The 18,569-nt window shown below is 54.5% G+C and overlaps 1 protein-coding gene across 4 annotated transcripts in view; it reads left to right on the top strand.

Annotated features, from left to right (window-relative positions):
• CCDC88C (coiled-coil domain containing 88C) overlaps positions 1 to 18,569 on the top strand; it is a 121,587-nt gene that overhangs the window by 79,018 nt on the left and 24,000 nt on the right. For all 4 annotated transcript variants that reach the window (XR_012073801.1, XR_012073803.1, XR_012073802.1 and 1 more), the window contains exons 13-21: positions 1,017 to 1,201; positions 5,484 to 5,621; positions 6,854 to 7,924; positions 9,844 to 9,971; positions 11,115 to 11,256; positions 11,633 to 11,821; positions 12,924 to 13,085; positions 14,331 to 14,608; positions 16,834 to 16,977. Coding sequence is in view for 1 of the 4 variants with exons in the window: in XM_006208196.4 (XP_006208258.2) it covers positions 1,017 to 1,201; positions 5,484 to 5,621; positions 6,854 to 7,924; positions 9,844 to 9,971; positions 11,115 to 11,256; positions 11,633 to 11,821; positions 12,924 to 13,085; positions 14,331 to 14,608; positions 16,834 to 16,977 (2,437 nt within the window). In the remaining 3 variants the exon portion in view is untranslated. The remainder of the gene's footprint in view (positions 1 to 1,016; positions 1,202 to 5,483; positions 5,622 to 6,853; positions 7,925 to 9,843; positions 9,972 to 11,114; positions 11,257 to 11,632; positions 11,822 to 12,923; positions 13,086 to 14,330; positions 14,609 to 16,833; positions 16,978 to 18,569) is intronic.

Genomic DNA, 18,569 nt, shown 5'->3' with positions numbered 1-18,569 from the left:
GTCGAACACACACGTTTGTTTCCAGCTTGACGTGCTTGCTGTGAAAGCCATCCTCCCCTATGTGCCCCAGCCCCTGGGGAGCTGAATGAGAAGCAGGTTGGAGGAGGGCAGCGGTATTAGAAATACAGTGTGATGAGGCTCCCAGAGCTGAGTACCTAGCACTGATGGGGCAGGTGAGGTCGGAACAACCCTGACCCCTTCTTTCAAGGGCTTTCACATACGTTCTTCTTTCCTCCCAAAAGAGCCTCAAAACTTAGCTAACGTCATGCACCTGCTGGTAGCAGGAAGGGGCTAAGAACTTGCTTTCCTGACTCGCAGGTCTGTCCCCCCTTCTCCATTTGCATTCAAGCTGTTTGAAAGAAAGTAGAGTAGATAATCAGCCTTTTTCTATCTTTAGCTTATATTTTCATCTCACTTAGAATTTTTACAGCAATTTACATGTACTCTCTCATTTTTCCCCAATGTAATTGTGGGATTACAAAATGAAATCTCTGCCCAGAGGACTTTATCCAGGGATGGCAGGTACTGGGCACTCATACCCACAGAGCCTTCTACCACCCCTGGCAGACATAACTAGTCGGTTATCATGCCCCTCCGGCTGAGCCACCCAGACTTTCACTCCTCTGAAAGCTGGCACAGGAAATGTCACCTGTTTGCCATCTCTGTTAGCCTCTAAGATCCTTGAGTTTGTACAGTCAGGTTAGCAGCTTGGTAAAAAACAATTCCCGGCCGTTAACACAGTCTTTTACTTGGCCAAGGTGTCTTCACTGTAATCTGCTCTCCTGTTAAGCTCTGGACCCAGCTGTGCCAGTGGAGGAACTGTAACTGCCCAAGGGACTCTCGGGCACTGACAGTGACAGCACCTCATGAAATGCGGGAGGGGACACCCAGCCGACCTACAGAAGCCCCTCCCCAAACCGGGGCATGGGGACCCGATGGCCCCAACTCAGGGTGGGAGGCAGAGGGTGGGGGCAGAGGCTCCTGGAGCCTGGGCCTGACTCTGCCTCATGCTTCAGCCTCCAGGAAATCGTTCGTGTTTGAGCTGAATGAGTGCGCCTCTAGCCGCATCTTGAAGCTGGAGAAGGAGAACCAGAGCCTGCAGAGCACCATCCAGGGGCTGCGGGACGCCTCCCTGGCGCTGGAGGAGAGCAGCCTCAAGTGCGGGGAGCTGGAGAAGGAGAACCAGCAGCTCAGCAAGAAGGTAACCCAGCCAGGCGGGTGGACAGCCCTCCCCAGCTCTCTTCTGCCAGACAGGCCGGGAGGTGGGCAGGCGGGGCAGGCAGGTGGTGGTGAGGACGCGCAGCTGGGAGAAGTGCAGAAGCCAGGGGAGCCACAGTTCATTGTCACAGAGGAGCAGTCACTGAGAGGAGTCGAGGGGCAGCGCAGCTTGTGCCCACACCTTCGCCTTGAGGGTGTGTCCCCATACCACTTGACCTCTGTGTGCCTTGTTGTCTTCATCTGTGAAATGGGGTTAGTGGGCCCCCCATCTAATACATGCTGTGAGGACTGTATGAGTTAGTGTATGTAAGGGGTCCGGTGCATAGTAAGTGCTCAGTGAAAAGAAACCCGTGCACTGATGAAAGCATAGGATGGGCGTAGGGGCGAGGAAGCAGTGATGTGAGCCCCACACACACGTGTGGGAGGGAGGGACCGTTGATGGGCCATTTTAGGGCATTGGTGGTGAAACAGGATCAGTGCTCACTCCTTCCTCTTGGTTTACGGGATGGGGAAGAAGAGGTGGCCCAACTGTATTTGCCTCTCAGGACACTCCTCGGTCCTCCCGGGAGCACAGACATCGGAGAGAACAGTCAGGCTTATAGACCAGTCTTCCTTCTGCGGCTGCAAAGACCCCACTGGGGTTCACACTGGGGATTCGGTCTCAGGTGCAGGACGGGGCCATTGAGAGGCCCCTTGTCTTGGTCTGTCCGGGTCAGAGGGCATCAGTACACCAAGCCGACAGTGCGGTAGCACCAGTCACATCGTGGGCTCTGAGTATACCAGCCGCCAGAGTCCAGCCGAGGGAGAGGTGGAGCACGCTTGCTGCCGACCACCATGCAGGACTGGAGCTGCCGGGTGTCCCACCTGCCTGTGAGTCCTTCCAGCCTCATTCACTGCACTGGTGGGAGGAACACAGGTTGCAGGCAGAGGCCTGGGTTCCGTGGCCCTGGCTCTGCTGGGACTTTATCGCTGGGTGAGGCTTGGGACAGCTCCTCCTCCTGTGAATTAGCCTCTCGAGTCCCCTCATGGGACCTCCCAGCCTGATTACTCACTCTTCTTGTCCCTTTGAAGCATTGTGTTCCTTGCAGCATTTTAGCCAACAAATATTTTGTCCTGTCTTTGTAGGACAATAGAAAACCCCCACCCCCGCCCCGGTCTCATGCCAAGTCCCTTGATGCAGAACAGCATAGGGAAGGCAGCCGGACAGTTAAGGGTTTTTAGATTCATGTGGGCCAGGCACAGGGGATGTCTTTATAAATGGCAGTCCAGGGTATCTCGGCCAAGATAAAAAAAGAATCAGCCTTTAGGCAGATGAGAACCTTCGACTCTGCGGGTCCTCACGGGTCTGCCGCAGAAGGCCTGCAATGTAGTAGTGAGGGCTGCTCTCACTTTGCCCCCAGCCTTGCGGTCCACCCTGGCCCCTCCCCTGCACAAGCAGGATGGCAGTGGGTGCTGCCGGCCCGGTGTTGCTCCTCAGTCCCCTGTCTCTCGGGTCCCACCCTCCTGCTTCCTCTCAGGATCGGTTCCCTGGTAGGACACCAGCCCTCTCCTGCCGCAGCCTTTAGGAGGCATGTCTTGGCACAGAGTCCCTGGCAGAAGGGAAGTGCTGCAGTTCCCAGACCAGTCCTATGTCCAGTGCCAGGAGCCCTGGGAAGGCAGCCCTCCGCCTGCCAGAGCACCGCCCCCGTCCTGCTCAGCCCGCCCCTGGCCTGACGGAAGCTGTCCTGACCCAGCAGGAGCGGTTTTCCTTTCTCCCCACAAGAGCCTGGCACTGACAGATGCTCAGTGTTGGGTGGATGGACACCTCAGCTCCAGCAAGAGGACTCGCCCCCAGGACCCTTTATCCCTAATCCAGCTCAGCTCCTCCTGAATTTTCTCTCTCTGACCTCAGCCATCCCACCTTCCTGGTCTCCTCCCCACGTGGTGTGTCTGGCACCAGCTGACACTTCTCAGTCAAGAGATGAACCCCCAGGCCCTGGTGAGCCCCACAGGGGGCTTGGCCACCCAGTGGCCCAGACCCCCCGGAGCCAGCCTGACTCTTGCCTTCTCCCCAAGCACAGCCCAGACTGCAGGCTCGCTTAGGCCTGACATGTCTGGAAACCACAGTTCTCCGAAGTTAATAACCTTCTTCCTAAGCTGCAAAAACTTCTGTGGACCTTAGAGGAGCTGCCTCCTTCCTGTGACTGTAAATCTGTGTTGATGTAAGAGTCTGTTCTTTGATCCAAGAAGTAAAGAATCCTTATTTTCGGAGGGAGAGGAGCAGCCCTGTAAGGGACTTACTATGGGAAGGCAAAAGAGGCCGGGGACTGAGAGGCAGGTCCCTGTCACCCACGTGCTCTGGGAGCTGGAGCTGCACCTCCAGCCTGAGCCAGGTGCTTCAGGAAGGACGGAAAGCCCTCAGGGCCGGAAGGCCTGCAGCCAGACCACGTCTCAGCCCAGCGAGTTCGCCCCAGGGGCACTGAGGTCCTTTAGGAATGGGCTCTGGCTCCATCACAGGAAGAACCAGACAAGGAGAAGGATAGAGGGTGGGATGGGACCTGTGGAAATCACGTCTTCGGATGAGAAGCAACAACATTCAGAAATGCAAAGCTTGGAGTAATACTCTTTTCTCTAGGAGAGAAGGGGCAGAGGGGTAAACTATTAACAGTAAGATTGAGGGGGTGAGCTGGCAGGCCCCAAACTGCGAGTGAGGCCTGGGGTCAGCCCACGGCTTTGTCCCAGCCCGTCCTCACTGTGAGGCCTTGGGCAAGTCACTGAGCCCCTCTGGGCCCGTGTCCTCCTGAGTACGGCAGTTAATAAAGACAACTGCTTATTGCCTTTACACCTCATGGCCACTCCGCCGGGTGGAGGCACTGCTGTTGAAGGTGATCCCTGGTTCCCGGCTCAGTCCCAGGCCTCAATGCTGGGAAGTGGGGCAGAGATAAGGAAGAATAAGAAAGGTGTTCTTCCTTTTGAGAAGACTCAGACAAGTGCCACGTGGTAGTGAGTTTTCCTGTCGGCCTGGCTAGACGGGGGTCCCCCGGTTGGGGTGAGGGTCAAGGTGCTGACAGAAAGAAGTGACAACGTGAGTATGAGCCTCGCTTGGCCAGCTCTGCACTTTACTGGTGCTTCCTTCCGTGGAGGTTTGAGAGCATCAGGCCCGCGGGGCACCAAGGCCGGGCGCCCCTCACTGAGGATAAGTAGGCAGGGCCTGCTTTAGCGCAGCAGTCCTTCCAGAAGCTTTGGAATCCTGTCCGTGCGAGGCTTCAGCCCGGATGGGCTAAACCAGAGCAAGCTCAGACCTCTGCTCACAGGGGTCACTGGCATCTGAGGTTTTATCCCTGAGGGTCTGATTGGTGGCCCAAGACCCAGGATCTTTCAAAGCTTTGAGAACCATTTGATCTTTGCGATCCATCTTTTTAGAACAGCCATCTACATGTGGTCACATCATTAGCAGGGAGGGACTGGGCTCTGAACCGTGGTCCCTGTGACACCAGAGTCATGCCTTTTTCCCAACACCTGTCCCCTATGCTAAGATGTCAGTGGGAGGGGACCACAGCAGCCTCGAGGCCCTCCGAATGCAGAAGCAGCAAGAGCATCACCCGGGAGCCCAATCTCAGGCCCTGCCCTGAACCTGCTGAGTCAGAATCTGCATTCACCACATTATCCAGACGTTAGGCACAATAAACTAGTCGTTTGTGTTTTAGGCCAGGCTGGTGCATCCCAGCAGAAGAACTTGATGTCAGGATAATGACTGAGTGATTGTCCAGCCCAGAGGGAAGGTGGTTCAGCCCAGGGCAGGCAGTGACAGTAGAGCAGCTTGGGTAGAGAGGACAGGACCTGGGGGCTTGGAGGGTGAAAGAGGGAGGAGAGACATTTCAGAAGACCACTCTGAGCAGCTGGGTGAATGGGAGTGTCATCAACCAAGTGAAGTCCCTGCAGAGTGTCCAGCCGTGATGACCCTGGGCATGTAGTCTGACCCTCCGGAAAGTGGACAAGGCCTGAGATAGAAGCAAGGGACCCAAGTGAGGGAAAAGGTGGGCTGGGAGGGGGCTGACCGACGGTCCCAGGGGCTTCCTCTTCTATGAGCTGGAAATGCAAGTTGTGGGCTGAGAGCTGAGGGTCGAGGGTGTGCAGAGGTTGCTTCAGAGCAAGGCCTGGACATTTTCCCTTGAGAAAAGTCCTGTTAAAGTGTTCTGCAGGGCTGATGGGTTTTTGGTTTGTTTTAAAGCATAGTCTGCTTTGCGAAGCCAACTGTTGCATGGCTGGGTCTTTTGGCTCTGCAGATTGAGAAGTTACAGATCCAGCTGGAGAGAGAGAAGCAGAGTAACCAGGATTTGGAGACCCTGAGTGAGGAGCTGATCAAAGAGAAAGAACAGCTACAGAGTGACATGGAGACCCTGAAGGCCGACAGGGCCAGGCAGGTAGGTGCCTTCAGGGATAGCTCTCCTGGAACCCCGGCCTGCAGGAGGGAGAGTCAAGGATTTAGCCATTTCCCAGTAGTTTAGCAGGGAAACGTGGATTACCAGTTCCCTAGCCGAGCTGTAGCTCAAACCAGCAGTTCTCAGTCAGCAGTGGGGGCAGGTTTGCCTCCCAGGGGACGCTGGCAGTACCTGAAGATGTTTTTGATGATCGGGTCTTGGGGAGGAGAGAGGAGATATTCCTGGCATGTGGTGGGTGGAGGCCAGGGATGCAGCTAAACACGCTGTAACACACAGGACAGCCTCACACATCAGAGAAGGATCCGCCCATAGTGTCACACTGAGAACCTTGACGAACCTCTAGGGTTTATTTGCTCCCCATTACAAGAAGTCCTGGGTAGGAGGCCACCCAGTGCTGGTACAGGGCTCAGGGATGCCATCCAGGGGCCAGGCCTCTCTTTCTGTCCTGCTGGTCTTAGCAGTGGCTGCTGCACCCCCTCAAGGAACGGGAGGAAGAAGGTGGAGGGTGAGGGGCAGAGGGACGCCCTCCTGGGACCTGCTGTCACATCTCCTTGGCCACACCTGACACCAGGTATTTGAGTTTTTCAGCCTCTGAAGTAGAGCGAAAAAGGGGGCTGGGATGGTGCCACGTATGGTGAAAAGACAGGCAGGGCCCCTGTCCAGGTGTGGCTTACAGCCTAGAGAGCAGGATGACAGGCCACGAGCAAGGTGCTATGAGACGTGTGCTGCTGAGGAAAACCCTTCTGGATACGGGCGCTGCAGAGTCATGGGGCGAGGCTTCCCTGAGGAGCTGGCGCTCACACAGAGCCCTAGAGGACAAGGAGGGTCTAGGGATGCTGAAGGCCAGGGGAGGGGGTGTCCAGGGCAGAGGGAAGATTGGGTGCAGGGGGAGAGGGGCATAAGGGAGCCCATAGAGGTGGGTGGCCAGGTCGTAGGGGTCCTGCTGACCAGGGTAAACTTACCAAGGGGATGACTTCCGTTGTTTTAAGTAGGAGGGAGAGACGGGGTTTATGTTTCTATCGTCCTGGCTGCTCTGAATGTGTTTGGACTTGAACTGTCTTCGTAGGGGTCTCCATGGCCTTCACCGCATGTCCGTGTCAGCCCCTGGGGAGCACGAGGACTTTCAGGGCCTGTGCTTTAGTCCCTTCGGCCCCAAATCCCTGAACTGTGTTTGCGCCGCAGTCCATGTCTCTCCTGTTGTGTTTTTCCCACAGATCAAAGATCTTGAGCAAGAGAAGGATCATCTCAACCAGGCGGTGTGGTCGCTGCGGGAGAGGTCGCAGGTCAGCAGCGAGGCTCGCGCGAAGGACGTCGAGAAGGAGAACAGAGCCCTGCACCAGACGGTGACAGAGACCAGCAGCCGGCTGAGCAGGCTGGAGCTGGAGCAGCAGCAGCTGCACCGGGCCTTCGAGCAGGCGCAGGAGAAGGTGGGGCGGGCGGAGGAGCTGGAGCAGGAGCTGCGGCGGCTGGAGGAGGAGAAAGGGAAGCTGGTGCAGAAGGTGAGCTCCCTGAAGGCGGCCGGGGAGAAGGCGGACGCCCTGGAGCGCGAGAGCCGTGGCCTGGTGCTGGAGAACCGGCAGCTGCGCAAGTCCCTGGACTCCCTGCAGAACGTGTCGGTGCAGCTGGCGGGCCTGGAGCGGGACAACCGGCAGCTGGACGAGGAGAACCTGGAGCTGCGCCGGATGGTGGAGGCCATGCGCTTCACCAGCGCCAAGGTGGCCCAGATGGAGCGGGAGAACCAGGAGCTGGAGCGGGAGAGGCAGGAGCTGAGGCAGAGCGTGGAGCTGCTCAAGGCGCTGGGCAAGAAGTCGGAGCGCCTGGAGCTCAGCTACCAGAGCCTGAGCGCCGAGAACCTGCGGCTGCAGCAGAGCCTGGAGAGCGGCGGCCAGAAGGCGCAGGCCCGGGAGCGGGAGCTGCGGGAGTTGGAGGCCGAGAACCAGGCCCTGCAGCGGGACCTGGAGGCCCTCCGGCTCGCCAACCGGCAGCTCGAGAGGTCCGAGCAGGACCGGAAGGCGCTGGAGCAGGAGGTGGCCCAGCTGGAGAAAGACAAGAAGCTGCTGGAGAAGGAGGCCAAGCGGCTGTGGCAGCAGGTGGAGCTCAAGGATGCGGTCCTGGACGACAGCTCCGCCAAGCTGTCCGCCGCCGAGAGGGAGAGCCGCGCGCTGGACAAGGAGCTGGCCCGCTGCCGGGACGCGGCCGGCAAGCTGAAGGAGCTGGAGAAGGACAACAGGGACCTCACCAAGCAGGTCACCATGCACACGAGGACTCTGACCACCCTGAGGGAGGTGAGCCGGGCGCAGGCAGCGCCTCTGACGTGGGCGGCGGAGCTTCCAGGGTAGAGGTGGGGAATGTGTGCCCTGCTTCTAAACAAATAACGCCCAGAGGGATGAAGAAGTAGTAGGAATCCCCTGTTACATTCTCACTGCCCAGAGATAACCACTACTGAGAGTTTGGCGTATTTTATTCCATCTTTCCCCGTGTGCGCACTTGAAATCCTACTTTCTGCATCCTAACCCTATTCTGTGTCTCACTTATTATACCTTTTCTCATTGCTCTAAATAGGTTTCAAGCCACAATTTCTGATGGTGGCAAGGTGTTAATTCTATAGACTTAACTGTGGGTTTTTTCCCGGACATTTAGATTATTAATGATTTTTTCCACTGTTTTAAATAGCATTGGACATCTTTGCACACATGCACCTTCATGAGTGTTTTCTAGGAGATATGCCTAGAAGTGGAATTATAGAATCAAAGGGTATGACTTTTCACAGATTCTGAGTAAGTATGTGTCCTACTTCTCCCGGGTGTGTTTTGCATCCGGGTTTTCCTGCAGTGTGTGAGGTTGTCACTGCTCCAGTAAACGACTTCAGCATCTGAGCGGCCCATCACACGTTGAGTCTCCACACATGTAGGAGTTCAGGGTGGCTGCTCACAGGTGGCCTTAAGTGCAGTGACTCAGGCCCCTGGTTTCTTCCATCCGTGGCTCAGCCGAGCCATGGTGGAGCCACTTCTGGCTGCCCTGCCCGTGGCAGGTAGATGAGGAGGAGAGTGAGTGAGAAGGACCCACTTCACAGGGCAGAACTCGGTGAGTGCCACACTACCTATATGCCAGGGAGGCTGGGGAGTGTGTTCAGCTGTGTGCCAGGGAAGAAAAGGAAATAGATTTGGAGAACACAGAGAGAGCTCCATGTTTAAAAAAAAAAAATGATCAGTGCAGGCAGATGAGAGATAGAAATAGAAAACACCAACACGACCCTGCTTTTTAAGCATAGGTTACGTGATGCTGCATTTACAGACAACCCCAGAATCACAGGGGCTTACCATGTCAAAGGCTAGTTTCTCTCTCACCAGAGTCCAGGTGACTCTTGGGGAGCCTGTCCTCGGTGCCGTGGCTCAGCTGTCCAGGCTGCTTTTATCTTCTGACTCCTTTATCTTAACACAACTTTGGGCGGTTGCCATGGCAGGAGAGAGGCAGCTGGAAGGTTGCACACTGGCTTCTCCACGCCACAGCTGGGGAGTGACCACATCACTTCCACCCCCAGCCCATCTGCCAGGACTGGTCACGCGGCTTCACCTACCTGCTGGATGTCTGGGACATCTGGAGGGAGCAGACTGAGTGTTTGGCGAGCACTACTGTCCGTCACGTTGTCATTAGGGTTTGGTAAGGGTATGCATGCGAGCTGTGACACCAGACAGAAAACTGGTGTAGCTCTGGAGGTGTGGACCAGAGTCAGTGAACCTCTAAATGAGATCAGCACCACTTTTGAAAAGTAAATCAAAACCAGGGTTTAAAGTAAAATCTTTCTCCTCTTTGGACTTTTTTTTTTTTTTTGTCTGTTTTAAATTCTTTACAATGAGCATTTAATTACATTACTTCACAGAGAAAGCAATCGTGTTGGCAGAATTCAGACCCGCTCATCAAAGGGCAACGTAAATGGTTCATACATACATCTGGATGTGTTTGGAGCACGTTCAGTCCACCCTGGACACACTACCGTGTGACCTGGTGTCTTGAACACTGCAGGCTGGGAAGTATGTTCATCCCTTCCCTTCTGAAGACATCCTGGGGATCACCATCCCCGGAGAAGCACCCGCTCAGCCCTCGCGACACCTGAGTCAGCTGTGACTCGAGGAAACAGTTGTCCGGCCCTCCCGGCCGTTTCTGCTGGGCTCCTGTCCCACCCTCGTCTTCACTGTCTTTGCAGGACCTGGTGCAGGAGAAGCTGAAGAGCCAGCAGCTGAGCAGCGAGTTGGACAAACTGAACCAGGAACTGGAGAAGGTCGGCCTGCACAAGGAGCTGCTGCTGCAGGATGATAACAGCACCGGTGACACGTGAGGACCCCCTCCCCCCCGCCGTGGCTGCAGGCTTCACAGCTCGTGCCCCACGTGCCCCCCGGCTCCAGGGCTCCAGTTACTCCTCACAGCCCAGGGCCTGTTGTCACGTGCTTCCTCGAGCCGAAGTCCTTTACATTCCAGGTCTCCTTCCTGGAGTTTCCCAGGGAGGAGGGGAAGGGATTTCTTTTGTCCAATAAAAAGTTTAATTTTTTAAAAATAGACTTTTTAAGAGCAGTTTTAGGTTCACAACAAAATTGAGGGGAAGGTACAGACATGTCCCACATAGACCCTCCCCTGACCTTCATGCCCTTCCCCACCAACACCCCGCCCAGGGGTACGTGTGTTACCCTCTGTGAGCCTACACGGACACGTCATCCTCACCCGGAGTCCACACTTGACATTGAGGTTCACTCTTGGTGCTGCACCTTCTGTGGGTTTTAACAAACATGAACTGACATGCATCCACCCCTGTAGTAACGGAGTGCTTCCACTGCCCTAAAAGTCACCTGTGTTCCACCTAGTCACCCCTCTCTCCCTCCGCCAGCCCTTTAATTTTTAACAATTTAACCGTTGCTGCTTTTGCCTCCAATGCTTTCCTAAATCACCTCACTTTTCTTTTTCTTTTTTAATTTTTTTTTTAGTGGAGATACTGGGGATTGAACCCAGGACCTTGTGCATGCTAAACATGCACTCTACCACTGAGCTACACCCTCCCCCTAAATCATCTCACTTTTCAAGGAAATCTGTCATCTTGAACTATTGCTGGACTTGTAACTGACATGCCAGATAATGTGACACCCTTTTGGTGTGGTGAAAAGGCCAAACAGACTTACCAAGTATCTGGCCCTGTGATCTTGGATGAATCACTTAACTTCTGGGACTCAGTTTTCCCATCTGTAAAATAGCTATAATAATACTTCCCTAGGACGGCACCTATAAAGCTACAGCAGTGAAGGTGTCACGGATGTGTCTCTGCTAGGAGCCCGAGGAGGGGTTTTGGCTCCTGCAGTTCTGGGCTAAATGCTTGCAGGGTGATGAGGAACCCAGCTTCATGGAGGCAGGATGTATTGGCAGCTGAGAGATTGGGAGCTCATGGGTGGAAGAGGCAGATAAATACTACTACATATTTGTATTTTTCAGGAAATACAAAATTTTGGAGAGCATAAATGAATCAGCACTAAAAACAACACTAGCCGTGAAAGAAGAAAAGATCGTGTTCTTAGAAGCACAAGTGGAAGAGAAAGCCAGCCTGAATCACCAACTACAGAACGAGCTCCAGGTGGTAAGAGCAGCCCCCATAGGGACAAGCTTTGGGTCCCTGCCGCACCTTTTCCAGACCCTCACCTGGGTGGCAGAGGGGCAGCCTGGATGCCATTTTTCTGGAGCAGGTGTCTGGAGTGGACACCTGAGGCTCAGGGAAAGGAGAAGACTTGCCAGTCACAGGGCTAAAGTCAGGACTGGGTCCCTGCCGCTGCCCCTCCGTCATCTCTGCAGAGGACTGAGGTCACGTGCCCTCCTCCTGAAAGCAGCGGTGGCTGCGTGGTGCACACACCAGAGCCTGGCGAGGGGTCGGGTGTGCGGAGGAGATGGGTTTGGTGCTGGGATCTGAGCTGGGCCTCTTCCTGTCCCAAGTCTGCTTTCGTGTCCCACTCCTGCAGTTGAAGAAGGAGTGTGAGGTCCTCAGACAGAACCAGGAGGAGGGGAAGCATGCGCAGAACTCTTTCAAACACCCGGTGGGGGCGTTGGCCACTGGGCACCCGGGGAAGGAGTCCTGGGGGCCCAGCCACAAGGAAGCCACGATGGAGCTTCTCCGCGTGAAGGACCGGGCCATCGAGCTGGAACGCAATGTGAGTGGGGAGAGGCTGTCCTGCCGAGGGTCCCCTGATAGCGTGGGAATTCGATGTTACCGTCAAGGACCCAGGATGTCAGAAGCTATTGAGATTTACCCAGAGCTAGTTGGCTACTTCTTGAGTTTCCTGGCGAGTCCTGTGGACTCCTTTCCACCTGAGATCCCTTCAGCCTTTCTGACATGACAGGGCGTGTCCACGTTTTCCCATAGACATGTGCTCTCTGCCTCCAGCCCATCACACTTGGCCTGGAGGTGACATACCAGTGCTCCATTTCCATGGTGTTCAGTACTCTACCGCGGGGTGACAAACTACGACCCACCACCTGGTTTTGTAAATGAGATTTTATTAGATCACAGATACAACCATTGTTTACGTGTCATATGGGGTGGCCTCCCCACCACGACGGCAGGAGTAAATGGTTGGCAAACCCCAAAATTGCAGAGAAAGTCTGCCATTGTGTGTCTAAATCCCTGATCTTGTTTGGCGTCTCCCAATGACTTTATAAAGTAGATAATGATGATTTTCATCATTTGACAGGTGAGAGAGAGATTGAGACTTGACCCTAAGTCCCACGTTAGTACAGGACAGTGCAAGACTACAGCCCACGCGTCCTGGCCCAGGTGGTGGCATGTTTTACTTGGTCTTTATGAGTCTTGTGGAGTGTGAACCTCTTTGTTCTACCTGCTGTCACCCCTGAGTGGGGTGAGGCTGTGGCCACAGGCTCTGACTCCCGGTCCTGTGCAGGATGCTGGCAGACAGGCATTCTCAGGGTGATCACAGAAAACAAGAGCATTAAAGAGAGAAGGGATGAAGCGGTTTAAACTCCAGCTCAGCCTGGCCTTGCACACAGTTCTTTGCAGTATCCCCATCACATATGTTCATTTCCATCTTGGAAGTATATACAAAAAAGTAGCTTTTTCCCCTCAGTTCTGTTGACTGTCTTTTCCAAGAGGGAAAATGTTGCTTCTCTCACCCGGTGGACTCTGGCTTTGGCCCCCAAAGCATCAACTCTTGAGGGTTCCTTACATCTAAGTACCCACGGCCGGCGGGCGTGGATGGAGCTGGTGTCTGATTGGCCTCCTGCTTCCCCGTCCCCTAGAACGCGGCTCTGCAGGCCGAGAAGCAGCTGCTCAAGGAACAGCTGCAGCATCTGGAGACCCAGAACACGGCCTTCAGCAGTCAGGTCCTGACGCTGCAGAAGCAGAGCGCCTTCCTGCAGGAGCACAACACCACGCTGCAGACCCAGACGGCCCAGCTGCAGGTGAGGCGCGGCCCCGCGGGGGCCTGCCGGCCCAGCACGCTCTGACTCCTGACCAGCAGGACAAAGCGTGGGAGAGTTTGGGGTTTTATTTTATTTTTGATAGCCTCATTGTAAACAAAGGTTCCGAGCCTCAGAACCTTTGAAGGTGGTTTTCAGTGACCAAACCCATGGCTGCACAGGCTAAAAAAGTTTATTTCTCTGCTTTTACTTGCAGTCTTGTCTGTTTCTTAAGATGCTATTAGGAATGACTTGGAAAAAGCAGCTCTGAGATCAGAGAAGTTTGGTTCAGCAGAGTTAACCAGCTTTCTTCACTGTAGAACCTGGCGGAAGCGAATGTGAACTTGTAATCTCCACGAGGGAAGTGGGCTGTGGGGTGGCTCCCAGGCTGTTGAGAGCATCCAGCAAAACTAGTTCTGGGCCACTCATTTTAGGATGTTGTTTTTTTATTTACGACTAATGGATTGTGGGAAACTGAGTTAGCATTTACTGCAGTTTCTGAGAAAGATGTTTGAAAATACGTAAGTTATGAGTCAGATAACAAACAGGAAACTGTTTGGCATAGAGGTTGGGATCTGTTCCGTTGAAACAAGAAAATAGGATATTGGTTATATTGGTTCGCAGTTTTGTTTTTGTTGGGTTTTTTTTTTTGCTCTGGTTGTCATGTCTTTCTTTGTCTGCTTTTGGTATCAGGGTGATTCTGGCCTCAGAATGAGTTAGGAAAAGTTCCCTCCTCTTCCGTTTTCTGATAAGTTCGGATATTGTCAGATGCATGTTCTGTAAATATCAGGTTAAGGTGCTTGGTGGTGGTGTTGAGGTGTTCGGTATCTCACTGATGCCCTGTTTACTTCTTTTAAGAAATGGGGGTTTGGGGGGGTAGTTAGGTTTATTTATTTTTATTTATTTGTCTTTCAATAGAGACACTGGGGATTGAACCCAGGACCTCATGCGTGCTAAGCATGCACTCTTACCACTGAGCTATATCCTCCCCTCTAAGAAATAGGGTTTTAAAAGTATTCAGAGAGGCTATCCAAGGAGCTTATTTAGAGAAGGGACCGAACTTGCCCAGAAAGGTCTCATCTGTAGAGACGGACTCAGGGCTGAAGCCCCACATGGCAGTCAGTTGATGCCGTTTCGGCCCCTTCCAGCGGCTCCTTACATCCTGGTGGATCTGTCCTCGGCCGCAGCTGGGTTCTGCCTGTCCCAGGGTCTCTGGGCTCTCGGTGTCAGCCCCTTCTCCCTCGGCAGGTGGAGAATTCCACTCTGAGCTCCCAGAGCGCCTCGCTCACCGCACAGTACACGCTGCTGCAGAACCAGCAGGCGGCCAAGGAGAGCGAGAACGAGTCCCTGCAGAAGCAGCAGGAGCAGCTGACGGCCGCCTACCAGGCCCTGCTGCAGGACCACGAGCACCTGGGCGCGCTCCACGAGCGTCAGTCCACGGAGTACGAGGCCCTCATCCGCCAGCACAGCTGCCTGAAGACGCTGCATCGCAACCTGGAGCTGGAGCACAAGGAGCTCGGGGAGAGGTGAGGGCGGGGGGCTGGAGGGGTGGGCTCCCCCGGGTCTGTGTCCCCACCCCTGCTTGCTCCCCACACCGCCTCTCCTCTTGGGTTGCTGCGTCACGCTATCTGGGGCATCAGAACTTTCCCAAAGGAAAGGAAATCAGCGTCACCCTCAGCGATTTGGAGTTTGTACAGATGAAGGCCCAGCAGCAGGAGGGCCCTGGGTGGAGAAGGGGGTTGCCACGGCCAGTTCCAGCTCAGGAAAGCCTGTCATCAGCTTTGGGGTCCCTGCTCCCTTAAGGACCCCCACCTCCACTCACCCAGTGCTTCCTTTCTGCCTCCTTCTGGAGTCCACCCCATTCATCCACCCAGATCTCCATCCCTTCCAGCCGGAACAAGCATCCTCTGCCTCTTCCTGCGCCCATCCTTTATTTACATGACACTCAGTAGACACCTCCTGTGTACATAGTGCTGTGTCTAGACGTGGTCGGGGGTGCACCCAGTTGACCAGTGAAGTGGAGTGAGAAGTGTTCACTCAACTCTGAAGTTAGCACAGCGCCCCACACTCACCAGGCACCCGCGTGTCCTATTATGTGTTATTGCTGTGAAGGTTTCATGATATTCTTCTTGTCTGTTCAGTGGGGGAAGGTTTTTGCAGGTGGAGTTTGGACTGGCTCTGAAGGAAGGGTTCAACACAGAACCACTGTGTTAACTCAGTGCTTTTACTGGTTGGACAGAGGCTGGAGGCCCCTTGGGTCTGTCCACAGCAGGGCTGTGGGTTCAGGAGTGTGGGTACCTGGAACACAGGGATGATGGCTCTCTATTTATTTCACTTGACACTTAAATCAGACAGTCACTTGTTCATTGTCTTACCAGATACTTACTGAGCACCCTGTCTCGCACCAGGGATTCAGTGAGCCAGACTCACTCAGGTTCTGTTCTGCAGAGGAGTGGTTACTAAGTTAGAGAGGTGCTTGGTCGGTGCACTTTTCCAAGACGTTACAACAGGGAAGCGGAAGTTGGGGTCCCTGACGGTCAGTCCGTGATCCTAATTTGTCAGACCTTGCCTGACGTTCCCCAGTATTGTCAGCCTGGTTGAGAAGATCACCCCCAAAAGCCAGGCTAAGCCCCCTCCCAGCTTCTCACTGGGCCACATTGGGGAGCCTCTGCCTCACGGCTAAGGCCACACAAAAGTTTGTGTTTATACAGCTGCCCGAGCAGGTTCTGAGCTTGATTCCTGCACAAGACTGGGCTCCAGTCAGATAGTCCAAATACAGCTGACGTGGGGGCTGGTGAGGTCGGGGTGGAGTCTGGAGACGAGACTAGAAAACCCTGGGACGCTGGGTGGTCTCTGAGTGTGGAAAACTCAGGAAGGACGTCTGGAGAGAGGGATCTGCTGGAGAGGGGAAGGTGCAAGGTGGCGCGTCTGTTACCACCTTAGACTTAGGGGCTCTCGAGTCATCGTGAGCTCAGAAGTTTCCAGCAGGTGGGGGTCGGGGAACAGCCCAGGCTTGTCAGGGACTCCATCCTTGTGCTCTGCTGCCCTCCAGAGATAGCCGTGCAGTAACCTGTACAGAGTGAGACAGAGGAGAAAGTACAAAGAGGAAAATGAAAAGGGGGAGAGGGTAATGCCTGGGTGCGGAGAGCAGTCCCCTGTGTACATGTGTGAGTGAGTGAGTGTGAGAATAGCTGGCCCCCGGCAGCTGCCCAGGCCCCGCCAAGGCCATACAAGAACAGGGAGCCAGGTTCCCGAGGGAGGGGGTCACCTAGTCCCCGCTGAGTGGGGATTCGCTGTTACATTAGCTGTCATATGTGGTGGTGTTCAGCTGTTTATTTGGTGGTTTCTTTTAGATCTGTTTGCATTTAGCAGACCACTGGTAACTTACTAAGACCCCTTAGAGAAGCGCATGGAGTTAGCATCATCCTGGCTTCCCCAGGTGGCTGGGAGGAAGGCCGCTGTGACAGGGAGTTGAGGGGCGTGTGGGGTGGGAAGAAGACGCCTCTGGTTCCAGGGCTGGAGGAGACCCCCAGAGCCGCCCCACTCTGGCTCTGGCCCTACCCTGGCCACCTCTCCCAGCCACCCCCTCCTGTTCCTCTGCACTCCGGCCTCCTGCCCCACTCGGCTCTGCAGAGAGAAGCCACTAGACGAACCCCACTTCTTCGTGGAGGCTTCACCATCTCCCAGGGTGTGAGGTACCTGCTGAGAAAGAAGACGTGGACAAGCTGCCAGCGGGTGTCCCCTCCCACAGGCATGGCGACCTGCTGAAGCACAAAGCAGAGCTGGACGAGCTGGAGAAGGTTGTGAAGGCCGAGAGGGAGGCCCTGCAGCAGGAGCAGAGGACGAGCGCTATGGCCGCGAGCGAGAACCAGAGGCTGCGGGAAGAGCTGGACAGGTAAGCGGGGGCCCCGCCCGCAGATTCCGGTCAGATCTACTCAGCATGCGCAGAGCGGAGGCCAGGGGAGGCCCTGGGAATCGTTTATTCTCACAAACCCTGCCACGTTAACAGCTGGGTGGTAACGTGCTGAAAGGGAACTAGCTGGTAGCTGGGATGGCAGGACCAAAGTGACGCTTGGGGACAGTGGTCTGTCTAAGCTGGTGTCCTCACCTCCGTCCGTGAGGTGACCATGATTGTCTCAGCCACAGGTACTTTCATCACCCAGCAGACTCCCTCTCGGTGAATACACCTGCTTGCTAACATTCGTTGTGAGCCCCGAGTCAGTGCTCGGGGAGCTTTGGTGGACTTGCCCCAGGGTGGGTGGGGGGAGGCGAAGTGCTTAAGTCTCCTGGTGTACACGTTTCCGGCCAAGGATGAACGAGATGCTTAACTTCTGCCGCCTTTTGTCAGCGCATACTGCAAACGAGCGGTCTTTTTGTGGCCTGTTTAGTGCCATGGTTTTTGTATTTTTGTGCTTTTTAGTGACAATTTCAGTGTTTTAAATGCCCCCCCGCCCCCCCGGGGAGTACTCAAGTGCAGTCTCGTGTTCTCAGTGCAAGGCTGGCATGTGCCTTACGGAGAATATACAGGTGGTAGGTAAGCTTCCCTCGGGGCATGAATTACAGTGCTGTCGGCTGGGAGCCTATCACTAATGTGTCTTTAGACAAACCATATGAAACAAGATATGTCCTGATCAGCTGACAATAATGTGTGACCAGAGGCGCACAGGAGCCACTGCTGCGTGTCCCCCTGAGAGCTAACTTAGTGTCTCGGGAATCTTACGGAATGTTACTGCTGAGAGGGACAAGACTCTGCTGAACTATTGTCCTTTTTTGTTTTAAACAGATGGGGGAGAGAATAAGCCACCTTGTTCAGGGCCTGTCTTCTCATCAGGGCAGAGTCTGGGTTTGAATCTAGTCTTGTCTGTGGCATGACCGTGTGACACTGCCTCTTCCCCCATGTCCTTGTGTTAACGTGAACCAGAGGCTGCAAATGCAGGTGCCAGGCAGGTGGGCGAAGAGTGCCAGTGGTGAGCAGACGGTGACAGGGAGTCCGTGAGGCCCTGTGACTTGAGCTTTCTATTCTAAATCTTCCCCCCAAGAAAGCCCAGTGGATAATAGTATTATGATGATTTCAGTGGGTTTACCTAATACCCCCAGAATCTCATCTTTATCTCAGGAGGTGAAATTAGAAAGGGGCTTGGAATTGGGAGCAAGAGCTGGGCATAGACAAAGAGTTTTACAGTAGAAATGTTCTGGTTCAGTGTTTGGTTTTTTTTTTTTTTTAATTTTTTTAATAGCAGAACCCTTTTTTCCAAGTAGGCAGATATGCCACAGCCTTAAATATAGAAGAGATCGTAACAGTGGTGTTCTTTTGAAGTGAGTGTCTGAGCCTGCCTGTCCTGTCTTCCCCCAGCCCAAGGTGGGGGCATAGAACCCCAAAGAATACAATTTGAAAACCGCTGATTTTGTTCAACCCCCTCATTTCAAGGCCCAGAAAGGCTGTGGTTTGGTTGAAGGTTGCACAGCTGGGACAGGGCCTGGGAGCGC

Source organism: Vicugna pacos, chromosome 6 (genome assembly GCF_048564905.1).
Source record: "Vicugna pacos chromosome 6, VicPac4, whole genome shotgun sequence".
Classification (NCBI taxonomy): domain Eukaryota; kingdom Metazoa; phylum Chordata; class Mammalia; order Artiodactyla; family Camelidae; genus Vicugna; species Vicugna pacos.
The sequence above is the reverse complement of the archived record's forward strand: the minus strand, read 5'-3'. Positions and strand labels throughout refer to the sequence as shown.